At 39.1% G+C, this 26,525-nt stretch overlaps 1 protein-coding gene across 8 annotated transcripts in view; it reads right to left on the bottom strand.

The window, feature by feature from the left end:
* Positions 1 to 26,525, bottom strand: part of OSBPL8 (oxysterol binding protein like 8) — an 83,539-nt gene that overhangs the window by 50,463 nt on the left and 6,551 nt on the right. For 4 of the 8 annotated variants that reach the window (XM_038153063.1, XM_038153065.1, XM_038153067.1 and 1 more), the window contains one exon: positions 3,994 to 4,094. In XM_038153063.1, coding sequence (XP_038008991.1) covers positions 3,994 to 4,035 — 42 coding nt within the window. In that variant the 5' untranslated portion in view covers positions 4,036 to 4,094. Of the gene's footprint in view, positions 1 to 3,993; positions 4,097 to 26,525 lie in introns of those variants that run through there. The other 4 variants (XM_038153070.1, XM_038153068.1, XM_038153069.1 and 1 more) reach the window with 3 other exon arrangements.

Below are 26,525 nucleotides of genomic sequence, written 5' to 3' on the forward strand. Positions count from 1 at the left end.
TCTTTCACAATTCTGCACTTTCTGGAACAGGACTTGACTGATCAGGAAAAACTGAAATAAAATATAAGCACACTTGGCAAATGACTTTCTATTCCTGCCAGAGACTAAATTCCGGTCAGAGAGTGAAACCCATTAACTTACCAGACAGGTTGGAGTAGTAGTACATGAAATGTATGCAAGAATTCAATGACTTTCATGGCAAAGTGTTTATTCTTAATGTACAGATAACATACTGCAGACTAGGAAACAGTTTATGTTCAGACTGGAACTCTCCTACCCTATGCTGATTTTAGATTCAAGAGAACAGTGGCTGACAAGAGAACAAGAAGCCTGCCGAAACTATACAGAGACCCAGCAAGTGACTGAAGGACTGGGAGCACAGCTATTCAGCACTGGGCTGCTTTAGTGGTCACTGGGAGTTGGGCAGCAAGAGAATGGAACTGGAAAAACACACGGTGAACAGACACACAGGCTCAGAAGCACCTGAGGCTCAGCCAGATCTCACTCGCAGTGCATTACTTACGTGCGCAAGAAACAAGAGGGAAAAGGCAGCGCAGCAGGTCCTGTCTCACTGCCTGCCCTGCAAGCAGCCCTGGCCAAGAGACAACATGACACCAGAGAGCAGGGCAGCCTGTCACCCGAGATGGCAATGCAGGGGCTTTTCATGTAAATATTTTAGCATTGCATGGTTAATCCCATGAACTGGTACAAACAGCTCCTATGCCAGAGGCTGAAACACAAGCCTGTCTAATTCTGTCCTCTATCTTCTCCAGTTGACATTCTGTTTACACACCAAACTCTCTCTGTTGCTGGTCAACCCCCTCTCTTCATCAGAGGTATTTGGGTCTGTCTGTCTGCAGAACATATATTTCTAATCATTGATGCCAGATGTTAAGGCACTGAAATGAGACTGTTTTGGCCAAAAGACCTTTTCATTTTCCAATAGCCTATTGCACCTCTATCATCTGCAATTCATATCACTGCAGAATGGGGTTCCAAACAACTGAGGGAACAAAACATGACCATTTTACTACTTCAGGGTTTTCTCTGAAAAGAATGCTCTCAGGACAGTCCTGTCCATCACCATCCACAACTCTTATTCTAAATCTACAAAATGAAGAGAAACATACAGATATTCCCAGAGGCACAGCCTAGCCTTATTTTCACATTGTATAATTGATGACTTTGATTACAGATTACAAAACAAGTCCTCTGGCAGGTTCTCAACATTCTACAGAGGCACAATTTAAAATTTTTCTACCAAAATACATGAAGTCTAGTACTCCTCCCAGTAAAGTTTTTGACTAAGACTTAGAAGTAAAACCAGCAATATAAATCCAGCAATATAAAGTATCACATGAGACAGCAGCTGTAATTGTTTTTATACAAAGGCAGCTTATGTGCTTCAAAAGAGCACTATTTTTAGTTGTTCATGTCTCAGAAATAAAGCTTATAACAACTGCTGCTAAACTTTAAGTTATATCTGCCAAGTTCTTCTAAAAAACAAAATCCTTTTCCTGTTGAATATTAGGGTAAAAGCAAAAGCATATGTCACACTAGCATGTGTGAATCTCTTATCACAAATTTTTTTTTACAACACTGTTTTTACAATCAAAACATAAAGCTAATTTTTTAATAGTTTAAATGAACATTCTAAAGCCAAGTTTGAGTTTTCACCTTGCTGAAGACAGACTTTCCCTGAAGGCAGTCTCTGACACATGTAAACCATTGAAATCAATCCAGTTAGATTAAATTCAGGACCAACTGATCTAACCTACAAATCTGATCAATAAAAATGATTCAATGCTTCAAGGAAAAAAGGTACTTTGATGTCTGTTGATATATTAAGTAACAAGGACTGACACTGACTGTACAAGTTCTATCACAGGCAAATTATTTATTAAATGTATGCCTTAGCAAAAATTAGAAGTGACTAAAAATTACTAAAAAATATTTCAGAAAAGAATGGTTTATATTATACATTTCCATGTAATGTTCCAAGTTCTGGGGAAGTGAGACTTGATTAAATTATTATTTTATAGAAAAGTAGACAAAAACTGTTCTCAAACAAGAACTCAGAGCATCTTATTTTGCACTGTTTTAATGGTGTCAGACTACAAAAATAGTTTGCTGAGCTGTCACAGCCTTTGTCTTCAAATTTATATACAGTACATATCAACCTAATTGTTAGACAAGAACAGCACTTAATATAAGACTTTTCTTTGTATACTGATTCTGGAAAGGAAAAAGCACAGCATTAAGGCCTGTGATCTCCTCATCTTTTGTTCTTTAATAAGCCAGCCAAAAAAGCAAATTAGAAAGCTGACACCTCTAAAAAAGGTTTTTTCAGATACCTCCTAGAAACATTCCAAAGGACTTAAAAGTGGAGAAAAATTCTGATCAGTATGCCTTATGCACATTGCAACACATATATTTCATTAATTTTATCATGACAATGGAACTTTAAAAAAAATCCCAAACAAACAGATTGCACCTAAAAGTCTGGAATACTGAAAAATTTTAAACATGATTAAAAAAAAAAAAAATTCTGGGAAGTGTCAGGATTTGCATTGACTAAAGGTCTTCAAAACTACTGGTACAATCTCTCTTAAAATACATATGGTCCTTTTAATATTTAATTTTCACTTCTTTTACTATGATATACACTAGGCGGTATATTAGACTACCAAATAAGCTTTCAAAAATGTTTTTAACACCTGTAGTGCAACGCACAAAACTTGACATTGTAACTGCAATTTAGACAGACAATTACCCCACTGGCTGATATTTTGATAAGAAATGCTTAGACTAGCCTATTACAATACACCATCAGTTAAAAAAAAAATATTCTGAGATGACACTTCAGAAGCACATAGGATGAAAGGCAACCTATCCTTACACTTGGCATTCTTTTAAAGCAGTCTTGGTAAAACAGAGACTTATTTTGAGGTAACTTCTTAAGATGATGCTCTGAAGGCATGTCACAAAAAAGAAAAGTAGCACATCTTACAATACTTTGAAGTGTTTTGTAAACTGGTACTTTTTTATATATTTTGAGGAAAGAAGGAGCACGGCAACTGAACTGAGAGCATTTTTAAAAAAAATTAAAATACCCTACTGCACAGTTAGCAGTTGATACTCGTAAGTATGCTGCATCTGGGATATAAATGCATGGGCCATGCAGCAAACCAATTAATTTGTTCATTACAGAAAAAAAGCCAAGAATTTTCTTAATGCACTTCAAAACTCACCACTTAAGATAAAAACAGTAATAAAACACTTGATCAAGTTAATAGCTCCATGTAGTAGTTCAGTATCACATATAAAGTTTGTCAGTAATGAGGTGTTAAATTTGACCTTCACCTCAGTTACAGAAAAACATATTTGCCTTTGGGAGGCAGTGCGTTGGAAAATATAAAACATTTCCTGCTTCAGCTATTAAAGTGCTTCTACAGGACACAGCTTGTGGAAAAACTAAACTCTTAAATAATTTCAACGTTTATGATGATGATGATGAAGCATGGTAGTACTTCACTAGCCTTTCCTGTTTATAAAATGTGCTTAGAAAGAGCATCATTGCCTCAGAAATTTTATAATCAGTACAGATTATCAACTCTTACACCTCAGATTACTCTGATAACATATAATTATCACTACTTCTGTCTTTCTGCTCCTCATTCCACCAAGAACTATAGTATTTGCTAGAAACTAACTAGCAAAGTGCCTGTTAGACTGAGAGGAATACCTTTTTCCTTTGGGACTCTGAGACAAAATAAAAAAATCAAATCCAAAATCTAAAAGTTTTTTGACATTCAGCCCTCCTGCCATGAGAATCTAGTAAATTATACATGATACTACATAATATTCCAAATGCATTCACCAGAAAAGTATCAATTCAAAGCAAAGTGAATAGATTCAAGTCATTTAACCCTCTCCCTGCAAAAGCATCTTCACATTCATCTCATTACACAAAGGCACACTTAAGTTACTCACTGAATTTCTATCCAGCTCCCCATCAACCAGAACGTTCTCCATGTTGAAAGGGCCTCTTTGTCTCTATCAGTTAGAGTTCTTCCATCCTGCTACTCAAGATCCTAGAAAGGAAAAGAAAAATGTAATAATTTAATTCCAAGGGTTGAAATCCAGTAGAGAGCTACACTTTCTCTTCCACCTGTTTTAAGAGGCTAAACAGTTTCATATGGTAACAACCTCTGCATTTTACAGTACCTTGCAAAACATGAACATTTACCCAGAGAAATCAGCTTAGGAATGGCGAGAATAGTTTCAGATGAAATGGTCAAAACAAAAACTACTCACAGAGACAAGCACTTCTACAAAAACGGAAGAGTTATGCAGAAATAAAAAAAAGAAACCCACAGGTTTTGCCCTGTATTTCCCGTTGTTCCAGAGTTCCCAGTAGCACAGCGCTCCCCCCCCACAGGCATGTGCACACCAACTGTTTGGGTATGAAACAAAGCTATTCTGGAGCAGCCCAAGTCGAGGGCTTCCCAGCATAACTCCAGAAACAGCCATGTACTGCTCTGTGGAACCAAAACACAAAAATTAAGTAATATGTGCAAGCCAGCACCTTCTGTGGCACATCAGGCACTCCTCTGGGGGTCACCACACACAGCGAGGAAGCAATGCCTCATTCTCTAGGCATTTCCTATTTACTTTTTTTTGCAAGAGAATGAAACCTACAGTGAATCCTAGTATTCACAGCATATTTACAGTCATTAGTGAGACAAGCACACACCCCGGAGTCAAGCAAAACTTAGTGGAAAAGAAATCCTTTAACCACTGATTTGTTGAGCAAGCTTCAGGAGAGGTGCGGATCAAACTGGGATGCCTAATGAGATGTCCATCGCTCTGTCTCTGTCCAAGACCTCCATCCAAGAGGACAGCAGGGGATGAGGAGGCTGTGCTTACCTCTTGGAAACAGCGCAGTCGGTATCGCGCAGGGACAAATCCCTGTGCTCCCACCCTCCGCACAGCCACGCTCACTCTGCCCTTCCCGCCAGCCACAGCAAGTGCTTCAGCAGAGGATTAGCCCGAGGATAATTTTCTTCTTTCCTTTTGTCTTGGGTGGGGTGAGGGGGCAGGAAGCAGCTAAATTACAAACTCAATTGCTAAACCAACACTTCTGCAAGAGCAGGGGTAGCATGGAGATGGTAATTTTTTTTTACTCTATAATGTTTGCATATTGTGCTTAATCTATGCATCAAGCTAATGGCAAATATTAGTAAAAACAGATGAAGAAGACACAAGGGCGAGGTGGGAAGACACATCACAGTCCCTCCAGGGAACCTGAAAAACATCCTGAATGCAGAAGGATGGAAGAAAGGCAAACAGATAACCAGAATACACAGGATCTTCTGGTTCAAGGTCTGTCTCAGGAAAACAAATCTCACTAAAAAGAATAACCATTTATTCTACTGCTTTTCATGTTTTATTATAATTGGTTTCTGGGTTTGTATTATGTAAAGCAAGTTAGAATTTTCCCTCAGGAAAAAACATACAGTATTAATACACTCTAGATAATTACTATAACATATGCCAGTAAACCACAAAAGGAACCATTAAAAATAGTTTAACGAAACAACTGTGGGCTAAGAAAATTGCAAAGTTAAAAGTTTTCTATGACTTAGTCCAATGAACTGATGAGGACCTTGCTCAAGCACCTGAGTGATTAACTGAAGTGGCACATAATTGGGAAGCATGGCTAGATGCTCTCATGTAAATGAGAAACAGTAGACATCTGAAAGGAGATGACTACAGGTTATTAATTTGCATTAATAAAAGGAAAGATGACATTATCACAGAAAGAGGAATTCACCCAGGAGCTCTGTTTCCCAGAGCAGCAGGCACTGTGACCCTTACCTTCCACACCCAAACATGAGATGCAGACCTGGGTGATGATTTTTGATGTCTGTTGCTTGTCATCCCTCCCACACACACCCATTTTAGGTTATCTTCCTAGCAGGAAATTCAGCAACATCAGACTGCATGCATATTCAATTTGCAGAAACACCAAACTCTTTTAAATAGGATGAAAAATGAGTGGCATTATCAACAGATGCAAGCACTGCTATTTAAAGCAGTTTTTCAGCTTTTTTTAGTTACAAAAGCTTGTAAACATACTCAAGTTATCTGAACGAACAGATCTTTGCTGACAGGAACATTCAGCCTAAAACACTTTCAACCCATTTTTATATTTAACATTTTTTAACTCTTCATTTTTATCGTCAATGCTCCTGGTGTATTCTGCTCCTCCATTTGCTCACATGATCACAACCTTCCTTATCTTAGTCTCCAGACCAGCACCATCAGACAGGTACCCTGTGGTCTAATTCTTAGCATTCATGATCACTTGTGGTCCCAAAGACTCAATCCAGCATGCTCCTAAAGGCTGCAGAGAAGTTTTCTGGGAAAAGGAAGGAAAAAATTCTACCTGCTCATGTTTACACAGTAAAGCAGGTGCAGAAATGGTTAAGGACTACCTTCCCCCAAGCTGTTTAGCTTATGAGTAGACAGCCAGCTTGCCTTATTTTTCTTGGCAAAATGAAGGCTGAAAGTGAACAATATTGCTTCTGTTATATGCCAAAATAAATACAAAGGAAGGAAAAGGGCTCTCTCAGCAAAAGGATACTGCCAAAGAGTCCAACAAGTATGAAATTGGAGAACAGATTTATTTTGAAAATTACAGAATGCTTCTAACCATCTGAGCCCCAAGACTTTGAAACAATTTTCCAACCAATGTAGGGAAGGGGAATTTTCTTATTTGTAAATGCAGCCAGGTTATTATGAAGGGTGCTTCCACAAGCAAGCAAGCTCTTTTCTACTTTAGCTAATCCAACCATTAGATTTGAAGATACAACCCCAAATGTATCATTTTATTGATCTAGGGGTTTTTCTAGCTTTTGGGGAGTGTTCATGACATGCTTTTGATGCTCTCTGTTACATTCACAAGTGTTTGCAGTTTTGGTCAGCTTGAGATTTTAATTAACAAATGCTCCTTCACAATCTTACCTCTTAAAAGTTTAAGTGTTCAGGAGGATACACACAAAATGAAATTATTTAAAAATAACTCTATAATGACAGCCAGCTAGTCAGCTACTTTTCCTTTATAGACATTGGATACAATCAGGCACACACAAAGGTATTACTTCCTTTAAAGCACTGTACCAACCAGACAAATCCTGCCACAAAATAAGCTCTTTCTCTCCAACTGTGAGGAAGGTTGAACAAGTCAAAAACATATGTTCAAAGCAGAAGAAAAATGTTTTCCTCTCATCACACAATCCATAACCTGTCCTGTTAACACTTGTAGCCCATCTTATTTTTGCTGATGACACCAAACTGTGTGGTGCAGCTGACAAGCTGGAGGGAAGGGGTGCCATCCAGAGGACCTTGGCACACTTCAGAGTTGGGTCGGGGCAAACCTCAGGACATCTGTCCAACAAGGCCAGGTGCAAGGTCCTGCACCCGAACTGGGGCTACCCCAGGACAAATACTCGCAAGCACAAATACCCAAGGCTGGGTGGAGAACGGGTTGAGAACAGTCCTGAGGAAAAGGAATTGAGGATACTGATGGATGAAAACTACACATGACCCAGCAACACCTGCTTGCAGCCCAGAAAGACAATGTATCCTGGGCTGCATCAAAAGAAGCGTGGTCATCAGGTGAGTCCACCAGGTCATTCACAGATCTACTTCACTTTCACAGTGTTTATATTTGATATTAGAAAGAAATTTTTTACTGTGAGGGTGGTGAGGCACTGCAACAGGCTGCCCAGAGCAGCTGTGGATGCCCCATCCCTGGAAGTGTTCAAGGCCAGGTTGTGTGGGGCTTTGCACAGCCTGGTCCAGTGGAAGATATCCCTGCCCATGGCAGGGAGATTGGAGCTAGATCATTTTTAAGGGCCTTTCTGGGGCCCAAACCATTGCGGGGTTCCATGGTTTTAACAGATTGCTTCAACCATTGGTAGTTTTTGTAACAATTTGGTTTTCAGTTCATTGGACCTTGAGAATAGGAAAATCCTTCTTAGGTCTGCCACAGAAGGAAAGAAAAATATGCATTAATGAAAGCTACTACTCCGCATGCAGGATCTTTTCTAACAATCTACACACATGCATGCTGAAAAGTCCTAAGGGAAGAGGTAAGAAGACAACTCCCGTCATTAGGAAAAAAAAATTTCCAAAGCCATAAAATGGATGTCTCAGTACTATGCTGTTACCCAATATTCTCTTAGATATAGTTACACGAACCACAGATCAAAAGCAGCACAATTTAGGTGCCTTGGCCATGAGAGAAACTGTGGTAGCAAGCTTTTGTTCAGTCCTATAGAGATCAGTGAAGTGGATATGGCAGTGATTTACAGTCTCTGTGTTAACCAGATTACATAAGCTTTTATTGCAGGGTACGTTTAACTAGATAAAGGGGTTATTAGGCAATGCAAGGCCCTTTTTCTGCCAGCATAACAAGAGCTCATCACCAAACATGATATTTGTTCTAGGCAGAAGAGAGTTTAGCCCTGACAGCATGGCAGTAATACCCTATTGGTGGTATATTTATAACATTAAATTATAATCCCATTCACAAAAGGACTCTTCCTCCCCTTCTCCCACACAAGATTAGCTTCAGTTCAAACACTTCACTAAATTTGGAGAGTTTCATCAAGAGTTCCCACTGTCCCCACACAAATTCCTGAATTTCAGCCAAGGTGCAGCCGCAAAGTGCAAGTGGTAGAGATGACCCCTGAATCTAACACATTTTCTTTTTGGTCAATGACCAGGTTACTTGAACACCTGCATACTATATTATATAGGCAGTTCTAGCTATCTTTCTAAGGACCATCAGCTAGGGTCCTTAGAGCGGGCAGGTGCACTGCAGTACTGTTTTGTGACCCGTTACACTATCCCAGTGCTCTCCTGCACTCCAGCACCAAACCTCAAGGCAAGCCCAGCCTCGCCGTGCCCTGCCACTGGCTGCCTGTAAAATGGCTGCTGCCTCTTCCCCCCTGGAAAGGCTGGGTGAAGTGCCCTCTGGGCTCTGACCTCCAAACTGGCCTAAGCTCTGCTTAGGAAACGATGCCTGCCTTCTTTCCCCAAAGCCTAAAAGAAGTAGAAGCATTTAAATTACCCAATATGAGTATTAGATAAGAATGTACTGTAATTTTTTTTTTGGATGACACAAGCATAACAATATATTGACTTTAAGGATCAATGTGGCAGCAAGCAAAGGCAAGGCACACTAAGAGAAAACTAGTTGTTTACATTGGTGTCAACAAGGATAAAAATTTACCTAGGTCCTTGCTGGAAAGCAGACTCACAACAGCACCACAGAAATGTTATTTCACAGGGAATCAGAGAATGGTCCAGGTAGGAAAAGACCTCTGAAGGTCATCTTGTCCAAGCCCCCCTTTGCAGAAGGATGTCTAGACAGCTTTTGAATATCTCCAAGGATGAGGACTACACAAACACCCTAGCCAGCCTGTGCCAGTGCTTGGTCACCCTTCAAAGTTAAAAAGTGTTCCTGATGCTAGGATGGAACTCCCTGTGTTTCTGTTTGTGCCCACTGCCTCTTGTATCATCACTGAGCACCACTGGAAAGACCTGTATCTGTCACTTTTATACCCTCCCTTCAGGTATTTGTACACATTGATGACTTCACCTTGAGCCTTCTCTTCTCCAGGCTAAACAGACCCAGCTCTTTCAGCCTTTCCTCAAATAAGACATGATCCAGGACTTTGATCATCTTTCAGGGGCCAACACTGGACTCTCTCCAGTACATCCACATCCTCCCTGTACTCAGGAGCCCTGAACTGTACCCAACAGCCCAGATGTGAATTCAGCAGTGCTGAGTAGAGAGGAAGGATCACTATTCCCAACCTGCTGGCAATGCTTTCTCTAAAGCATTCAGGAGCACCATGCATCTTCTTCATGGCAAGGACACGTTACTGACTCATGTTCAGCTATCTGTCAGGATAACCAGGTGAACTCCAGGTAAGCAGTTCTATGAGGCCCACAAGGAAGTTTAAGGTAACACTCTTGACAAAGGCATCTAAGTGCTAAAACAAACCAAAAAGAACAAGTTTCCTAGATATTGAGATCTAACTATAACAGTTATATAGTTATATGATTCCTAAGAGGTATAGGATCAGTTTCAAGGGATTAAAGGAAATCTGTACCCTAAATCTAACTAGGGTGATCAAACCAAGGCTCTCAAAAAATCTAAGTGTCTTTCAGGCTGTCCTATGACTGCTGAAGGCACTTTCATTGCTCCATGCAGCGGGGGAGCAGCAATAGCAATAAAAGGCAACAGAGGTAGCATGTCTTTATCTCAAGGCTCTTTGAGTACAGTGCACCAGAGGAAGAGAAGCCTTCTGGTTGTAGCACAAGGCCACAGATCATCTTTCTCAGCTAACAAGTCTGCACACCAAGTACACTTCATTATCAAGCTACAGATCAGGCCAGCTTCTTGCACATGACACAGTGCCACTGCATGCCAAGTACCCTGTGTTTGTTGAGATCAGTTCCAAGAAAGCAGGAACTGAAGCAAAGTTACTAGTAAAAATGGAGGAGAGGCAACAGGGTCAAAAAAAACCAGTAAAAGATCTGGTAAACAAAAAACTCACAAGTTTTTCTCAATTCTCAAACTAACATTCTTAACTAACAAGAACGCAGAAGAACTAGGAACTGGTTGCATTCTGCAATTCTAGGAGAGAAATCTGAGAGCTGAGAAAATCTCTAGGTTCAATTCCTACTACTGTGAAGTCAGTCCAAACAGGAGAGCTTGACAAAACTAGTAATTATATAGAAGTCATAGATGACAAACAACATCGTTACATTAACTCTGAATTGCAATGTTTGAATTCTCCAAAGTCTGCTACAAATATAAACACAGCAGAATCAACAACTGCCTCAAGTTCCCCAAGTACACTGTGACCACTTAATGCTATCACCCACCAAATCTACCCTTATGAAACACTTCCTTCCACCCTGAGTTTCATCACCTGCCTTCTCATTTCCTGAATAAACAGTCCACATGCAGAGCAAGCTGTTTCCTCTGTTTCTGTATTGCTGTCTTCAGAAGGGAAAAAAAATCAAATACCAAACCACCAAAAAAAAAAAAAAAAAAGGAAAAACAGGAAAGCTGAAATGTTTAAGAACAGGACTTAAAAACATCTCCTATGTGGAAAAAACCTGGCACAGTCCAGATACCTCAGCTATCTTTTGAGAGTGTTAGATGGCAATGAAGGCCAAGGAAAGCAAAACAAACCTCTGAATACCCACTGCAACTTCAATAATTACTACCTTTAAACTGGGCTCCACAAACAAACTTGTCCTGAAAAAAAAATGAAGGAGTACAGAAAATATGGTAAGAGTCACATCCAGGTACTAAAGCCCAACATTCTCTCTAAAAGCTCGAGTTCCTAGGCTTCTGGAGCCCTATGCCATTGAAATACACTTCAAAGCTCCCAAACTTATCCAGGTCTTCATGATAAGGAATCTGCAAGACTGTTACCATGACTCAAATTAGTTGTTGGTCTTAATGGTAAAAATGTCTATTTCTTCACTTAAAGGTGTTTTAGTTACCTGCAGCATTATACACTTCACCTCCATGAGCCTTTTTTACCTAGGGCTCAGTCTAACTTTGGAGCATGAAAATAGAGGCATTAAACCACTGATTTTATTTGTTTAAGAGAGAATGTATGAAGATTCATAAAATGTTCAGATGATATTTTTTGTTTGTTTCATTGTGAAGCACGCAAAGTAGATTTATTCAAACCTTACAACACCAAATCTAGCATTGTATTTTTACATACTTTCTTTTTGTTACTTTGCTACAGTACTAACCAGCAAAATAACTAAATGGGCATCATACACAACTATACAAGGTTAAATTGGCCAATGACAGTCTTGATTTTGAAGGAAAAAAAGATGGACTAAAACTAAGGGGTTAGAGACATGACAAACCATATTCCTTTCAGAACTCCACCCTCTGATTTTCTCCCACATCTGTAAAGTTACTAATAATAGTCTCTCACATGGTACTCTTTCTCATCTCCCATTTTGGCAGCTGTATGAAGAGGCAGTGTGGCACACTGTGCTAGAGACAGCTGGAAGGGATTAGGAGATTACCAGTCCTCCACACCTGGTCCTTACCACCTCCTTCCTACTGTGGCTGAGGTTTATCTGAACTGCCTACAGACCTGTCTGTGCAGGTGCTCCCTAACCCTCTTCTGTCAAGAGGAATCCCCACTATCACAAATTATTTTAAACAGACACCCACAAAATGTTAACCATTTAAACTGAGCTAGGTCATGGGACATCTGCAGGCCTGGCACCACAGGGGTGAGGAACTGCTGAGGGACACCACTCACCTCCACTCCAACCAAAACAGCCTGGGTAAGCATGCACTGTGTTACAGCTACAGACTCCCCCAACACTAACTGCAAACTGCTTCAGCAAATGAAGGGAATCATGCCAAGGCAAAAGGAAAAGCAATGTTGTTGTTAAAGGTTTTTCTGAAATGAAAAAGTAAGATGAGTCAGCAGAGATGTTTCCACAGACAAGATGGATAGGTGGCAGAACAAATCCTTCTGATGCTGATGCCAAAATAGAATCAGTTGTCCTCCTGCAAGAGCAAATAGACCTGGATTTCTTCTGCATGGAACTTTCCAAAACAAAACACAAGGCTATGAAAAGCAGTTTGAGAAATGAATTAATTCATTGTGCTGAAAAAGCCTCAATAAGAGGATCTTAAAAGTCTACTTTAGTATACCAAATGATGCATCTAAACATTTTAGTTATAATGAGATCATTGATACAGAAATATTTTAAGTCTCACCTGCAGGTCTAGAATACGATCTACTCCATAAGGAATGAAGATTCAGAAAGCTATTCTGAGAGTATTTATAAATGACTGCAAGTAATCATACTATTACAGATCAATGAATTATCAACTGCTAGATAAACTGTATGTGACTAGGTGAATGTTTCTTACCTACTGCAAAGAAAGTAAAAACATCAGCTTAAACTACCATAAAATTTCTGTATCTCAGAAGCCGCAGTGATTTTGCTTGGACAAACAGGCATCAATACACAGACAGTTCACTGCCACTGACAATTTCCTAAATGAATCCATAAGATTTTCCATTAAAGGAATAACATACCTCCAAAACTGAGCCAGTGCAAAGACCACTAATGGCAATTCTACTAGGTTTTTAGTCCTTCCTTTGCACTATGTATTTTGCCACCACTTAGAACTGAAAGAAATGCCCAACCTATTTTCAAGGGTGAAAGAGACCTTAGGGCCTCTTTTAAATTCTTATAGTTATTGATAGGACACCCTGTCAGATCTCCCAAAGACCTACTAGTACAGAACCATTTTTCTGTATGCCAATGGCTGTTTCAGCAAAGTAAGAACTGAGATTACCTCTAAAATGAGAATCATGAATCCACTTCACAGGAACTCAGTTAAGAGAGTAACTACAATCCTAATTTCTGCTCTAACCTGAAATAAATAGAATAGAAAAATCAATTCAAGTTACAAGAATAAAAATATGAAAGAAGTCTTAACCCAGAGAAACAAGTATCAGTTTAGCTGTGTTGGCTGTAATGCACTCATGTTGTGTGGGAGGTTTCTAAAAAATGGGCTTTTTGCAACTTAAATGCAGACATTTCAAACAGGAACCTTATCTTTATTCTCATGTACAATTTAATTTTCTTATTTTAGCAGCAGTGTCTCTTCTTCATAATAAAACAGAGTTGATGACATAATAAATGGCCTTTCTTTCAATTTCTTTTGGCAAGTGCTAAAAGGTAGTTTATACAAGTTCAAGACACAGGATATCTGTGCAAGAATTTAAGAACAAAAGGTCAGAGTAGCCTACTGCAATAGGAAAAACCCTAGAAATACTAACTTAAAGCAGCAGCAGGTTCAAACAGGCAGCAGTAGTATCTGGTTTACATATCATGGTTTATTAAAAAGCTTTAGAAAGTCCAATTTAGATTTCCATTGGTTATGTCAAGTTTGGTTTTTTTTCACTCAAACACTAAATTAAAATGAGCTGATGAACCCAGCTTTGCTTTTCAGATGTCAGTGCTGTTCTACCTGAACACAATTCAGGATCTTTTGTAGGTTTTTTGGCAGGGTTGGTTTTTTATTTGTGTTTGTTTACAGTTTGTGAAGTTTTGGGGGGGGATTCTAGGGACGAAACTTGGAGGTTTTTTGGGAGGTTTTCCACTGTTGTTCTGTGGGGTTTTTTTAAATACAGGAGAAAAATATTACAAATAGACTTCATCCAGGCTTAACAAGAACTAGCGCTTTTAGCACAAACATCCGAGCTTGTCTTCTGAAGCTACTGAGTAACTGCTGATCAACTTTGATTTGGAACTGCTGCAACAATCTTGCATAGTTTTTCGTTTAATAGGATGAACCAATGATACTTAAACAATGTATCCACAGGAACTGTGCAATATTATTGCATGGCAGACTTGGCCAGCGACCTAACAATAAAACCTCTTGTTTACCTACCCATTTCTATTTAACAACTTACAAGCTCCTGTGTGGCATGTCTTTGGGCAATGAGAAGCACCTGGCCTGCCACAACAAACAGCTGTGGACAACCACAAGCATCATCAAGTGACAACTTACCTGCAATTCACAGCCTCAGAACTCAGGTCAATATCCCTGCCTAATGTGTCAGGCCACTGCTCACACTAATTGCAACAAACAAGCAACTTCTATAAAAATTATTTTTGACAGAGATGAAAACAGAAGTCAAGCCTTTCAAACATTACAGCCAGCCCTCAAGAACAGAAATCAAACATATTTGTTCACAAAACTATCCCGTTCTGAAGAGCAGAATGCTTTTTGCTCCCAGTACTGCAAGGAGACACCAAGAGTTTTTATAGCAATAACCACATATTATAAGGGTACTTTTAATGTTCTGCTTCAGGGATCAATATAGAAGAGTATTTTTTCTGCTTCCATCAATTGAGAACATGTCACAGCTGGGACAAAGGGTTCTGCTCCTTGACAACCAGGGAGTGGTGGTAAGCACGGACAGGAAAACAAAGTCTTGACACTTCCTTGGAAGTTCTTTGAAATGCTTCGGAGAAGAAAACAAAGACAGAAAAAAATTACATCCTAAGGAAAGCATTATTCTGTTCAAGGCTAAACAAATATTTAATGGACAAGGAACCTCCTCCTGCTCTTCCACCCAGTCTACTCAAAGACTGGGAATTCTCTTTCCCCTAAAATGGTTCAATGGGGCCATCAGATAGCTTAAGCACCTGATTTAAAGTGAATACAATCCTCTCAGCTGTGCAATCCCACAAGACTGTGTGATAGGAAATTTGAATCCTGCTTCCCCACCATCCTCTATCCAGCCCCTCAATAATCAGCTAGTTAAAGGAGGTAGTTAAAGGGCAAGAGCCATCGCATAGTTCAGGAATGCAAAAGACAGGCACAAATGCTGGGAAGGAAGGATGCAATACTTGTAACCTCAAACAAACTCAATTGCTATTTTGATGATAAATAGGGGAAATAGATCCAAGAGGGAACGTATTTATTTTTTCTAAGTAAAAAACCTACATCCTTGCCTTTCACAGCATTACAACATTCCAGTATTGTCCCTCAAACTGACAAGAATTATCAGTTAACAGCATTTTATAATTTACTTTCATATTTAAAATCACACACAACACCAAGATAACACAAGCTTAACTACCGAGATAATATTAGCATAAAGCAATTCAATACCCTGTATCTCTGCCAAAGCAGTTAACTACACCTCTATGTATAATGTTACACATTTTATTCCCTTGAAGGCAGCTTACACGTGTATTTCCAAGTCTAATGCGTAGGAAAAAGAACAAAGCACTAATTTCTATGCTTCACAAAGTAAATGGAGCCAGGCAGCAATAACTCAGAAGCCATAACTGAACCAAAATGCAGGTCCCAACCTAGCCAGAGTGTAAGAGTGTGCTCCTGGGGCACCTTCCCTCTCTGACACTCACTTTCACACACGGCACTGCGAAGTCAGAAGGAAGATGAGTGCAGGTACCCATTTAGACTCCCTGCAGGAGCAGCTGTAAGAGAAACTGCCAGCACATGCTTCCAACCATGTGCAATGCTAAAAGGGGCGACTGGAGGAACCTCGTGCCCCACACTTTCAATCCATTACTAATTAAGTATCCAAAAACAGCTGCCACAGGTACAAACCAGTCAACTTCAGCAGGTACAGTGTAGTTACAACTGGAGTCTTTAACTTCTAGAAACTATGATTTGTCCAAAGAAATCTTATCATGAACACATAGGAGAGTGAAAATTTATTGGTTTGGGGTTGTTTTTTTCAAAATTGTAAAGCTAAAGCCCAAGTAATACTGATTTTAATGGCAGCAACAAGCATGCAGAGCCCCTAATCTAAAAACCAGCTTGGCATACATAATATTTCGCATGAGAAAGGATTTCATTCCTTCATTTTGTAGCCCTCAACAGAATTCAGAGAAGTATCAGCATCTCTTTTTGATGATCACAACCTGAGAAAGCATACCATAATGCCAGTAGTTCTTAATACAGTGGCACATTTTACACCCCCATGATGGCTTCTAAAAAGTCTGTGAAATTCACAACTTCAACTTTTTTTGTATCTAAATTGTCTGCAACAGACATGCAATATGAAATTAGGGCTTGTAACTCTAGGAGTGCTATTACCTTAATAAAATCCATTTTAAAAGTGAATAGCCAGCCAGATATTTCAAAGCCATTTATAACCACCAAACTGTAAACTGAGACACCCACCAAAACCACCTAACCAAGATAAGCACACAAACATTCCAGTTACAGCATGAAGTAATAAGCAATTTCCCCCCAAGAGAAAAGCACTATGCCAACACTTCACATACAATGAGAATTGACTGTTCCACAATGTTGATAAGTATAATTAACCTTCTAACCCTGTCTTTGGCCTTGAACATTAAACCTGAATTCATCTTGAAAACCAATTAAAATGCTAAGCAGTCTGTCTACTTTGGGACTGGAGAATAGCATTCAATCAAAAAAAAAAAAAAAAGCATAGCACAATTGTCTTCTTAGACACCTTCAAGGATCTGTTAGCTGTTCTAGTAAATAAATAAATAAATCACATTTTAACAAGAATTGAAAAATTCTTTAGTTCTTCATAAAGATCCTGAAACATTTAAGGTTTATGAAGGCAAAATTGAAGGTTTAACAGAAAAAATAGCCACAGAGAAAAAAAGATAACGATGATCTAGGTGGGCTATGGAGTTTGATTTTGCCTTTTCATGCTATATTTAACAACAAATATTAATTGTACAGTACAGCTCCCATTCAAAGAGCTTAACTTCTCTCTCTCATTCATTTTGCCTTTTAGATTTCCTACTGACAAGGAAATCTACTTATAATTTATGTCACCCAACCTGCTTTTTTTATGTCTGCCATTTTGAAATTAGCAGAACAACTAGACAGGCAGAAGGAGCTAGAATTCTCTTTTTTCTTTCTAACTTCTTCTTTCCTATATCATAGATATTTCCTCTTACAAAAAAAAAATCATGCCTACTTGCTATGAAATTTAGATGCATGTGACTCTGTGATGATCATGTTTCTTCTCATAACTTCAACAGAAGGAAAAGCAGGTAAAGTGATTTCTGATTTTCTAGTGAATCTCAGCTAATGAGTAACATTTTATAGTTACTATTCAGTTTTAACATCAGAATTTTGCTTTCAGTTATATATTCCAGTGTTATATTTTAGTATAACTTCATTCACTATAGGAGTTCAGAGTGGCATTAATTACATTTTTCCCCATTTTTAGAATTTATTTTTAAATATACACAATATATCTGCTGAACAGGCATCTTTTCCAGTATTTCAACAAGCTTAAATTAGCTCTTCATTTTGAAAACAGGTCCTTTATGAAGTGGCAGAAAGTCAGAATCATCTCCATGCCACATTTCATGCCTTATAACTTCCAAGGAGCTCTCTCGATGCTGTTCAGCTGCCCTTGGCAGTGCTGTAGATGGCAGTGTTTCCCAGGGCTCACCGCCCTGCCCAACCTGCGGCTAAGGACTGCCATACAGGGAACACACTCTAAGGGTGCTTCAAGAATCTTCAGCATTTCCCAACAGACCACACACGGTAAGAATATACAAACTGCTTTAATTTGAAAAGCAACCTTCTCAGATACCTAAAGAAATTTACCATAATGCCAGTCACACAAAAATGTTAAGTTACTGGAGGTGAGATCAGCCTTAAAACAGAGATCCACAATAAACTGCTCCCACGGATGGGATTTGAGCACACTCAGACATTTTGTTTCAGATTACCAGAAGAAAAATCAAGTTTTCCATAGTAACCTCATATTTCTGACTACAAAGCACTGATCTAGTGCAGGTGTACATCTGGATAGCCTGGACTTTCACTTCTCTTGAAATTGAGGCACTTCCAGAAAATAATTGCCTGCACAGAAAACATCTAAATTTCACGCTAAAATATAGGTCTAGTCTGTCAGCAACACACTTTCCATGCAGAACCCCCCAAAAGCAGTCACTTTTGTGTGGAAGCTGACTGTTCACATCACAGCATGCATGGCACGAGCTTTGCAGGAATGAACTACCACTCACTCCTGGAAAACATAAGTAACATGAATCCAATTATATATATTGCTTTGACTTCCAGTTCTCTCTCTTCCTACAATTTTAGCAGGAGTTGAAAAAAGCAAAATATGCCATATCCTACTGCTACAAAACTTATGTCTTCTGCCTCACATGCCAGAAGCAGACTGAAGGGCAAACTGTGCAAATCCCATCCCACCATCATGATTTCTACCCATTTCATTATGGGTAGAAAAATGACTCCATCACTAGCAGGTCAGTAGCTTTAGGAACCACCTCAACAGCAATTTCAGTGCTCCCCCAGATAAAATCCATCTCCTAGCTGTCAGCCTCATTATGCACCTCAAGCAAAGTACATTACACCAGCTCCCAGGACACCGAGCATGCCAGCTTGTCTTTGTAATGCTCACACACCAGAATCCATAGGAGTCTAGCATTTCTATTTCTTATAAGGAACGACAGCCTGCTGAAGATCAAAATTACTGTCTTTGCTACTCAGCAAAACATTGGCTGGGAACTAGAAGATGCATGAGACACTAGTAACAGTGATGATGGAGGAGGAGCAGAAGCCAAGACACCTATGTCATTCTCATTAACTCAGGAAACAAAGTCCAAGGCTGTCATGGAGAGCAGCCTGACACCACTGCATTCCACCAGAGTATCAGCAGTAGGGCTCCTACAAGTGCTGGTCAGAGCAAATAAACTTATGCTGATAACAACCTCCCTGGACTCAGTACTGGGAGGAGTGGAGTGTTACTAATTTTGGTTTATAGCTTACGCTTGCAGTAATTTGTTTGAGGAGGGAGGAGACATTGACATAGGCACCTGAACTGCAGCTTCTCCCACACTGTTACAATAGCATGATCTTTGCAAGGTAAGCAGCAAAGTCTGTCATGCATGGGATTCAAGTACAGACATTTAAAATTTCACAACTGCAAAATATTCATGCATCACGCAAGCTTCCATCAGTGAACACCTGTATTTTTCTCCAGAGAAAGTGAAGCAAAGCACAAGAACACAGAAGAACGCTGCTAGGTTTCTGAATTGCTAAGACAGGCAGCACAGCAGCAAAGAAGAAAAACAAATACGCTGCTATATGTTTAAATGAAAGGAGAGAGGTGTGTGAGGCTAAAGATAAAACTTTTATGGACATAGAATAAAGCTGGGATGGAGAAAAGGTGTTGAGAAGAGTGAGACAATTATAACCAAAACAGTTAATGACACAGGGCCATCACCTAAAAGGGGACTACAGCAAGACGAATATGGAGATAAATGATTTTTTTTTTAAATCACAGAACAAATTTCTAGCAAACATGACCCTGCAACAGGATGGCAACAAAGGCTGCCAGAGCTCAAGTGGGCTTTTGTTCAGTACTGATGGCAACAGCAGCATTGTGTCACAAGAAGAGGACAAATGCTAAGCAGAGTTGGAAGACTGTACCTATCATACCTGTGAGTGGTAATAAAAAAGCCTCATAATTTCCTTGCCCTCACTACTCAACTCTTAGGACCCTTGACAGTGGAGAAGGGAGTGAGGATTCAGTGAGAGCTTTCAGACTGAAAGGTAAAACCCTGATAACATATGCACACCTTCCTTCACTCAGGTCCTTTTCTAAGACTTCCCATGAAACTTGTTTAGCAATTACTTTTTGCTCCTTCACAATTTCCCCTGTCTGGGCTGCCCTGCTGCAGAACACGCTGTGCAGATTTGCAGGTGGTCAGCTATAGCAAGTTACAAGTCATTAAAACACCATCTGCTCCCTGAGAAGAACAACAAGAAATGAAAAAACACCAAAAAACCCCACATCCCTTTCTTCCTTCCCTCCATCCAAAAGGTTTCAGGCAGAGGTGCAAAATCAAACATCATCTCTATGAAGGTGCTAAACTATATTCAGAAAATTATTCTATGAGCCAAGAGCTTGCTTCCACAACATTTCCCCCAACACCTTAAAGCCAAATGAATCACAACAGATGCTACTCATTTGGCAAGAGAGACAACCCAAGCTTCTTAAAATCTGCATTTGTAAGACAGAAATATCTGCTAAGTAAGCAGTTTATGTTTTAATCACTTACAAGAAATTAACAGTCAAAAAAACCCAACCAAACCATACCACCATAAAAACACCAAACTCTTTAAATGAAATTGTTAGCTAACACTGGAAACTAATGCATTTTTTCAAACCCACAGAAATGTCTACAAAATGCCTACAATGAATCAGAGTTGAAATTTACATGCAATACCACAGACAAGTTTCAGCCATCACTTTTGAACACTATACATTGAAATCAACATCAGGTCTCTCTTGCTCTAATTTCCCTTTCCTCTTCCCGGGCAGCCAGCACAAATGCTTTTTTACATATTAAATTCACAAAAGGTCAACTGCCAGACAATATTCCGCATACAGAATTATAAGGAAAAACAAATTAAAACTCATCTTTGGTTCTTAAGAACAATGAACAGTGAAGTTACACTTAACACTGTTTTCTTAAAATTCAACAAGCCTTAGCTTCCTGAAGTTTAAAACTAAACCCAAAAGAGCCAGCAGTTTGAGAAGCCTGAGCCTCCTGTTGCTACACAGCAATACCAAGCGTCCACCTTGTTACAGAAAAATTACTGGTTTCTTCTTCCAAAAGCAGACTAATTTTTCTGCTGGATCTTCATCAGCCTGATGCATAATATACTGTTGCAAATTCCGATGAAGAAGACAGGAAGATATGATTTTTAATTGTTCTCAGCATGAGAAATGTCATGCTGCTAAGTATTTCAGATGCATAATGAATTCCTGTACCTGCAATAAGAGGAAGAAGTAGTCCACAAATTATTATCGAGAATAATTAAGGAACAGAGCTCAGAAATAAATCCATGTATGGAAACAAAGAATGAAAATGCAAGAAGACAGGCAAAGCTACATCTACAATATATTTGTCAGAGATTTCTACTGGCAAATATTTAATCCATATAGGATATAAAGAGAAATAATTTCTTCTCTTTTTGAATGAAAGACTACAGGTCATACTTTGAAGCATTCACAGAATATAGCAACTAAAACAGTACAGCTCAATGTTGACTTTTGCCTTATTCTGTTCATGCCTCAATTCCATCTATGCTGCTAATATGGCAATTAATAAGATGGAGGTTACTTCAGTATATTTACACTAAGAGATAACACAAGTCCTGTTCATAAGTAGGTTATACTTACAAAAACAATCAATCACAGAGAAAAATGACTTAAGCAAAAAAACCCCAGTTTTCTTTATTTCATAAAGAAGGATGAAATACAATTCAATAATTGGTAGAATAAACAGCTAAAATGTGTATTGAAGTTCTTTTCTGCTCAATTAGTAACAAAAAATAAATATTTATACTCAATAAATGGCACAACATGCAGTCATCAATTTGTTATGCTTGAAAAATCACCACCACCTACCAGATATTTAATCTTCTCTTTGACACAAATCAAGCTCTGTTTAAGAAGAAGGTAGAAATCAACAATAAGATATACAAGGAAACTATTTAGTCTACTGAAGACAGATATACATATATATATATATATAGATATATATCTATATATCTATATACATATATATGGCTGTTTATGAGCCAAAAACAGGGGGAAAGTCCAAAAGCTTGTTTTAATTCAACAAGGTCTCTGAACACCAAGTAGCACAACTTGTCAGGTGATCTGACAGTGACCAGAGCAGAGATTCTTCAAAAAATTTGAAAAGAAAGCAAAGCAAAACCACCAAAACCCATGCCCTCTCAGACCACAGGCCTCATTTCCTTACACCAGTTCTTAGTTTAGTTAAGAAGAAAGTGTGTTTCCCTGCTCCAAGCTGACAGCCAAACAGAGCTGATGACACTGAAAAAAAATGATTATTGAGCTTCAAAGAAAAATATTCTTGTTAGTGCACAGAGAGAAATATTGAGCGGTTTTCTTTGAAGCACTGACAGTAAGTGGGTATAGTTAATATTTAATTAAAGCAGCTGCCATGGTACAGATCCATCTGTATACTCAGGCTGATTTCTCACCAGTTTCTCCTTCACTTCACAGAGCAGCTCATTGCTCACTGCGATCTACCTTGATTAGAACCTATAAGCCTTCTGCTCAGTGCTCCTTTGCCTTTGCAGACTTTTTTTTTTTAACCAAAGGAGAACAATTCTCATGAAGGAAGAACATTTATTCTTGTTGATTATTTCATAATTGTATCTTAAAAATTCTGCTTATGCTCAGTAATTCTGTGTGCTGTTTAAATAGATGGAATTGTCGTTTCGGTAGGGAAAGTGCTTTCTGCTTGCCAGTCTCACAGGTCTCAAATCCATGCTTTCCTCGATGAGTTTCTTTCCCAGGTACTTTAACGTACTTTAACGTTTGCATTAAGGATTATCCTGACCATTTTCAAGGCAGCACAGGTCTGTAACAGTGAACTACAATCTTGTTTCCGAGCTAGAATCAAGGTACTGTTTCTAAAACCAGCAAGCAGTAAATCTTTATAGGTAGCTTAGTGTGGGGTCCTTAATTCTGTGTACAAAACAAGATCCAAACGTTAGGTTATTGGCTTCTCTGCACAATCAAAGAGTGCATTTTAATTACTGATGAGAAATTACAGAACTGTGATTTCAGCACAGGAAACCTGTATTGTAACATAAATCTTCCAGCCTCCAAGACATCATAACAGACAGCCCAGCAGGACCCTTAGTGTTAGAATTGTAACTTTTCATGTGTTGTGCAGATTCAATTTAGATTTTTTAAGGCACTAATTGAAGCAGAGATACCTTCAAAGTCTGCAATTTCCATCATACAGATAAGCAAACTTGCTTGACTTACCTACACCAAAAACTTTTTTTTTTTTTTTCTAAAGGAATTTGCAACTAAAATGAAGGACTGCAGGTCACAGCTGTTGTGTTAGGTTGAAGACCTAGCTGGGAGCCCTGCATTGAGAACTGCCAGCTCACAGTTTACAGGAGGTTATCTCCTTCCAATATATTGCTAGGACACTCTTACCTATGCAAATATATTACATGCACACATGCAAATAATATTCTACAGGTTCAGCAAGTCCTTGCAGCAAAGCAGATTCTACAGAGGCCCTGTATCACAACCAGACAGCACACACCACTGTCTAACACGGGCAAGCGTATCACTTAAGGAAAAGAAAAAATAAACCCTCCTGCAGATAGTAGTTCTCCACAGTGTCTGATCTATCTGGAGAATATAAGAGTATTGTCATGCCTTCTTCTAAACTATGATCTCCTGAAAAACAGCTAAAGCCACAGTCATTCAGATGGTGCCTAGAGCCACAAGAAATCAGACAGAAAATTCCCTTCAGCCCTTTAATAGTGATTTTTGTTGAAGACCAAGGCAGAAGACAGATGGTAAATATCCAGTGAAATTGGAACAGATAATGTAGCTGGAACTGCAGATGAAGTAGACAGGCCATATCTCACACGAAAAAGCAGCAATCCCAGATGTCTTTTCCTCAATAAAACTAACAGAAGGAAGCCCTCGCCATCCTACTAACACAGACAAAAATAGACAGAAGAGAAGCAAAAAGGCCACCTCAACACTGGCAGAGCAGCTGCTATTAGGTTAGGAAAGTGATGCAAGTGGTCTTCATCCACAAAAGATACTCCTCCACTAGTAATGTGCACATGACATCCACTCTAAGTATGTTAGACATCAGCTACAAAAGCATGGCCAGATGTTCAGTCACACTAAATTAATCCTATCTGCTACTTCAGGTAACAGTATTCCTCAATCCTCCTTTCCCTCTACAGCATACCATAACTTTAGTGACATTGCCTGAATTTGAAAAGTCTATTATCAGGGACAAAAATCAGAAGCCAATTCAGCATTGTAAGGTTCCACCATAAGAAATGGAAAGAGGAGAGCAGCAGATTTCTTATTCAGACAATCAATCATGATCAGCCATCTAGAGAGCCGGAAAATATGCAAGTCTAAAACCTAATATTGATATGGAAGATTCTCTTGTCCTTTAGCTGTCCCATACAAGACCTAAATGACTTCTCCCGTTGCAGAGACCTCTCTTTATCTCCCAAAGTGGAAAGAGGGCATTAAGAATAAGGAGCATTAAGAGAAGAGAGAACGTTTGCATTATCTTCTGCTGCAGCATAGTCAGTTACTCAGCTGTCCAGTCATACTAGCACTATTTAACGTGTTTTGCAAAATTATATTGTCCGGCATACTATACCAGAATAAATGTGTGGTGGCTGTATAGTACACATAACAAATCCACTGAGATGAGTTGAAGCCAAATTTTCCCTCCATTTGGCCCAGGCTTACAGTGCAGACTATTAACCAGGTTTAGCTGGTGTACAACATCTCCCTGTGCCAATTTCGTTCAGAAGGAGAACAAGCTACCATAAACAAAGAATTGACACTGAGCTGATGCCAATTTGTGGCCAAAGTCTACAGAACTTTCCCTTTGCAGTTTTTCCTCCCAATCACACTAGCTGTTATTTGACATCTATTTTGACTTGAATTAAACACATTCATAATTACTCAAACACTCCTTGCTCAAAGGAGCAATAGCTCCTTAGAATGATCTTTCAGGGCAATATAAGTGTCCCTTCCAAGTCTTGTCATTTTCATCTTGTTAATGTTTCAACTCAGACTCACTCCTCTATTTCTGGAACTGGTATATTAGAACAGCTAACACTTCCTTTAGGTGCCAACCTGATGTCTTTGTACCTTATTCTATATTTATGCATGGACTATGTACTAATAAAATCATCATGTTTCAAGAACTTCATATATTTTTCCTTTTTTTAAAGTTACTCCATCTTCTTTATAAAAAAATCCAGTAATCTTGAGTGTCCAATAGTCCCTCAAAAAGTACAGTACAGCAGCTTCCAAGATGTGAAAAAATGACAACACTAGCATTAGTCACATTAGAGTTTTCAACTTCTACCAAAAAAATTTAATTATACATCCACCTATTAGTGGAAAAAGAGCACTTGGTTGACTTCACAGGTACTGTTCACCTGAAAATGACCAAGGCCTGAAACAAAGCAGTTCTGGGGATTCCACCATCTCCACCCAGCACCACTCGTACAACTTACATCTAATTTAGCTCCCAGTTGTAACTCTGTGAAGCCAGTGTTCAGTAGAGCACAGAACTGCAGTTTCATGTTCAGCAGCCATGATGTAGGTGGCAAGGAGTCGGCAGGACTGACATGTTCTACACAGGAAGCACAGAGATTATCTGTGCCTGTCTACAAAGCAGGAGACGCACCAATGGTAAACTGCTTAAGAACAAACACATGCCTCCATCATGAAGATGAGCTGCCTCATTTCCATATGAAATGGAAAATTCCATATTGAACCCTGCCACGTGTGAGGGTGGGGATGGGGGAGAAGAAAAAGCTAAGTGCTTCACTCTTAAAAGTCAGGCCCAAGTAACACAGACTGCATTATATGCATTTCCATAGTATCTCTGTTTAGACCAAAACATTTTCCTTGCATTATGTAATCAATTGCACTACTCTAAATGGAGATCTAAACTGGCTCAGTTCCGTTCTGAGACACAAATAAACTTGTTCTTGTGATTGCCTTCCACTGGAAGAAGTACCGAAAGAAATATCACAAGAGCTCTGATTACATCTAAAGCCTTCTAACAGAGCTCTTATGAGACAAAGGTAAAGTCATGCAAGGAAAGAGACCGGTGACCTTCTACAGCCATGTTAAATATTTGTTTTCGTATTTGTTATGTATTGTGAGTTTCAGACTGAAACTCTAGCATGTTTCAGTCCTTCTCTTAGACTAGTTCTCCAGTGAGGAACAATAGGAAACCCACTCTCCTGGCACAGTATGGTGCTGCTGTGAGTCCCAGAGCTGAGAAACAACGAACTGCAGCTTCTG

Source organism: Motacilla alba, chromosome 1A (genome assembly GCF_015832195.1).
Source record: "Motacilla alba alba isolate MOTALB_02 chromosome 1A, Motacilla_alba_V1.0_pri, whole genome shotgun sequence".
Taxonomy (NCBI): Eukaryota; Metazoa; Chordata; class Aves; order Passeriformes; family Motacillidae; genus Motacilla; species Motacilla alba.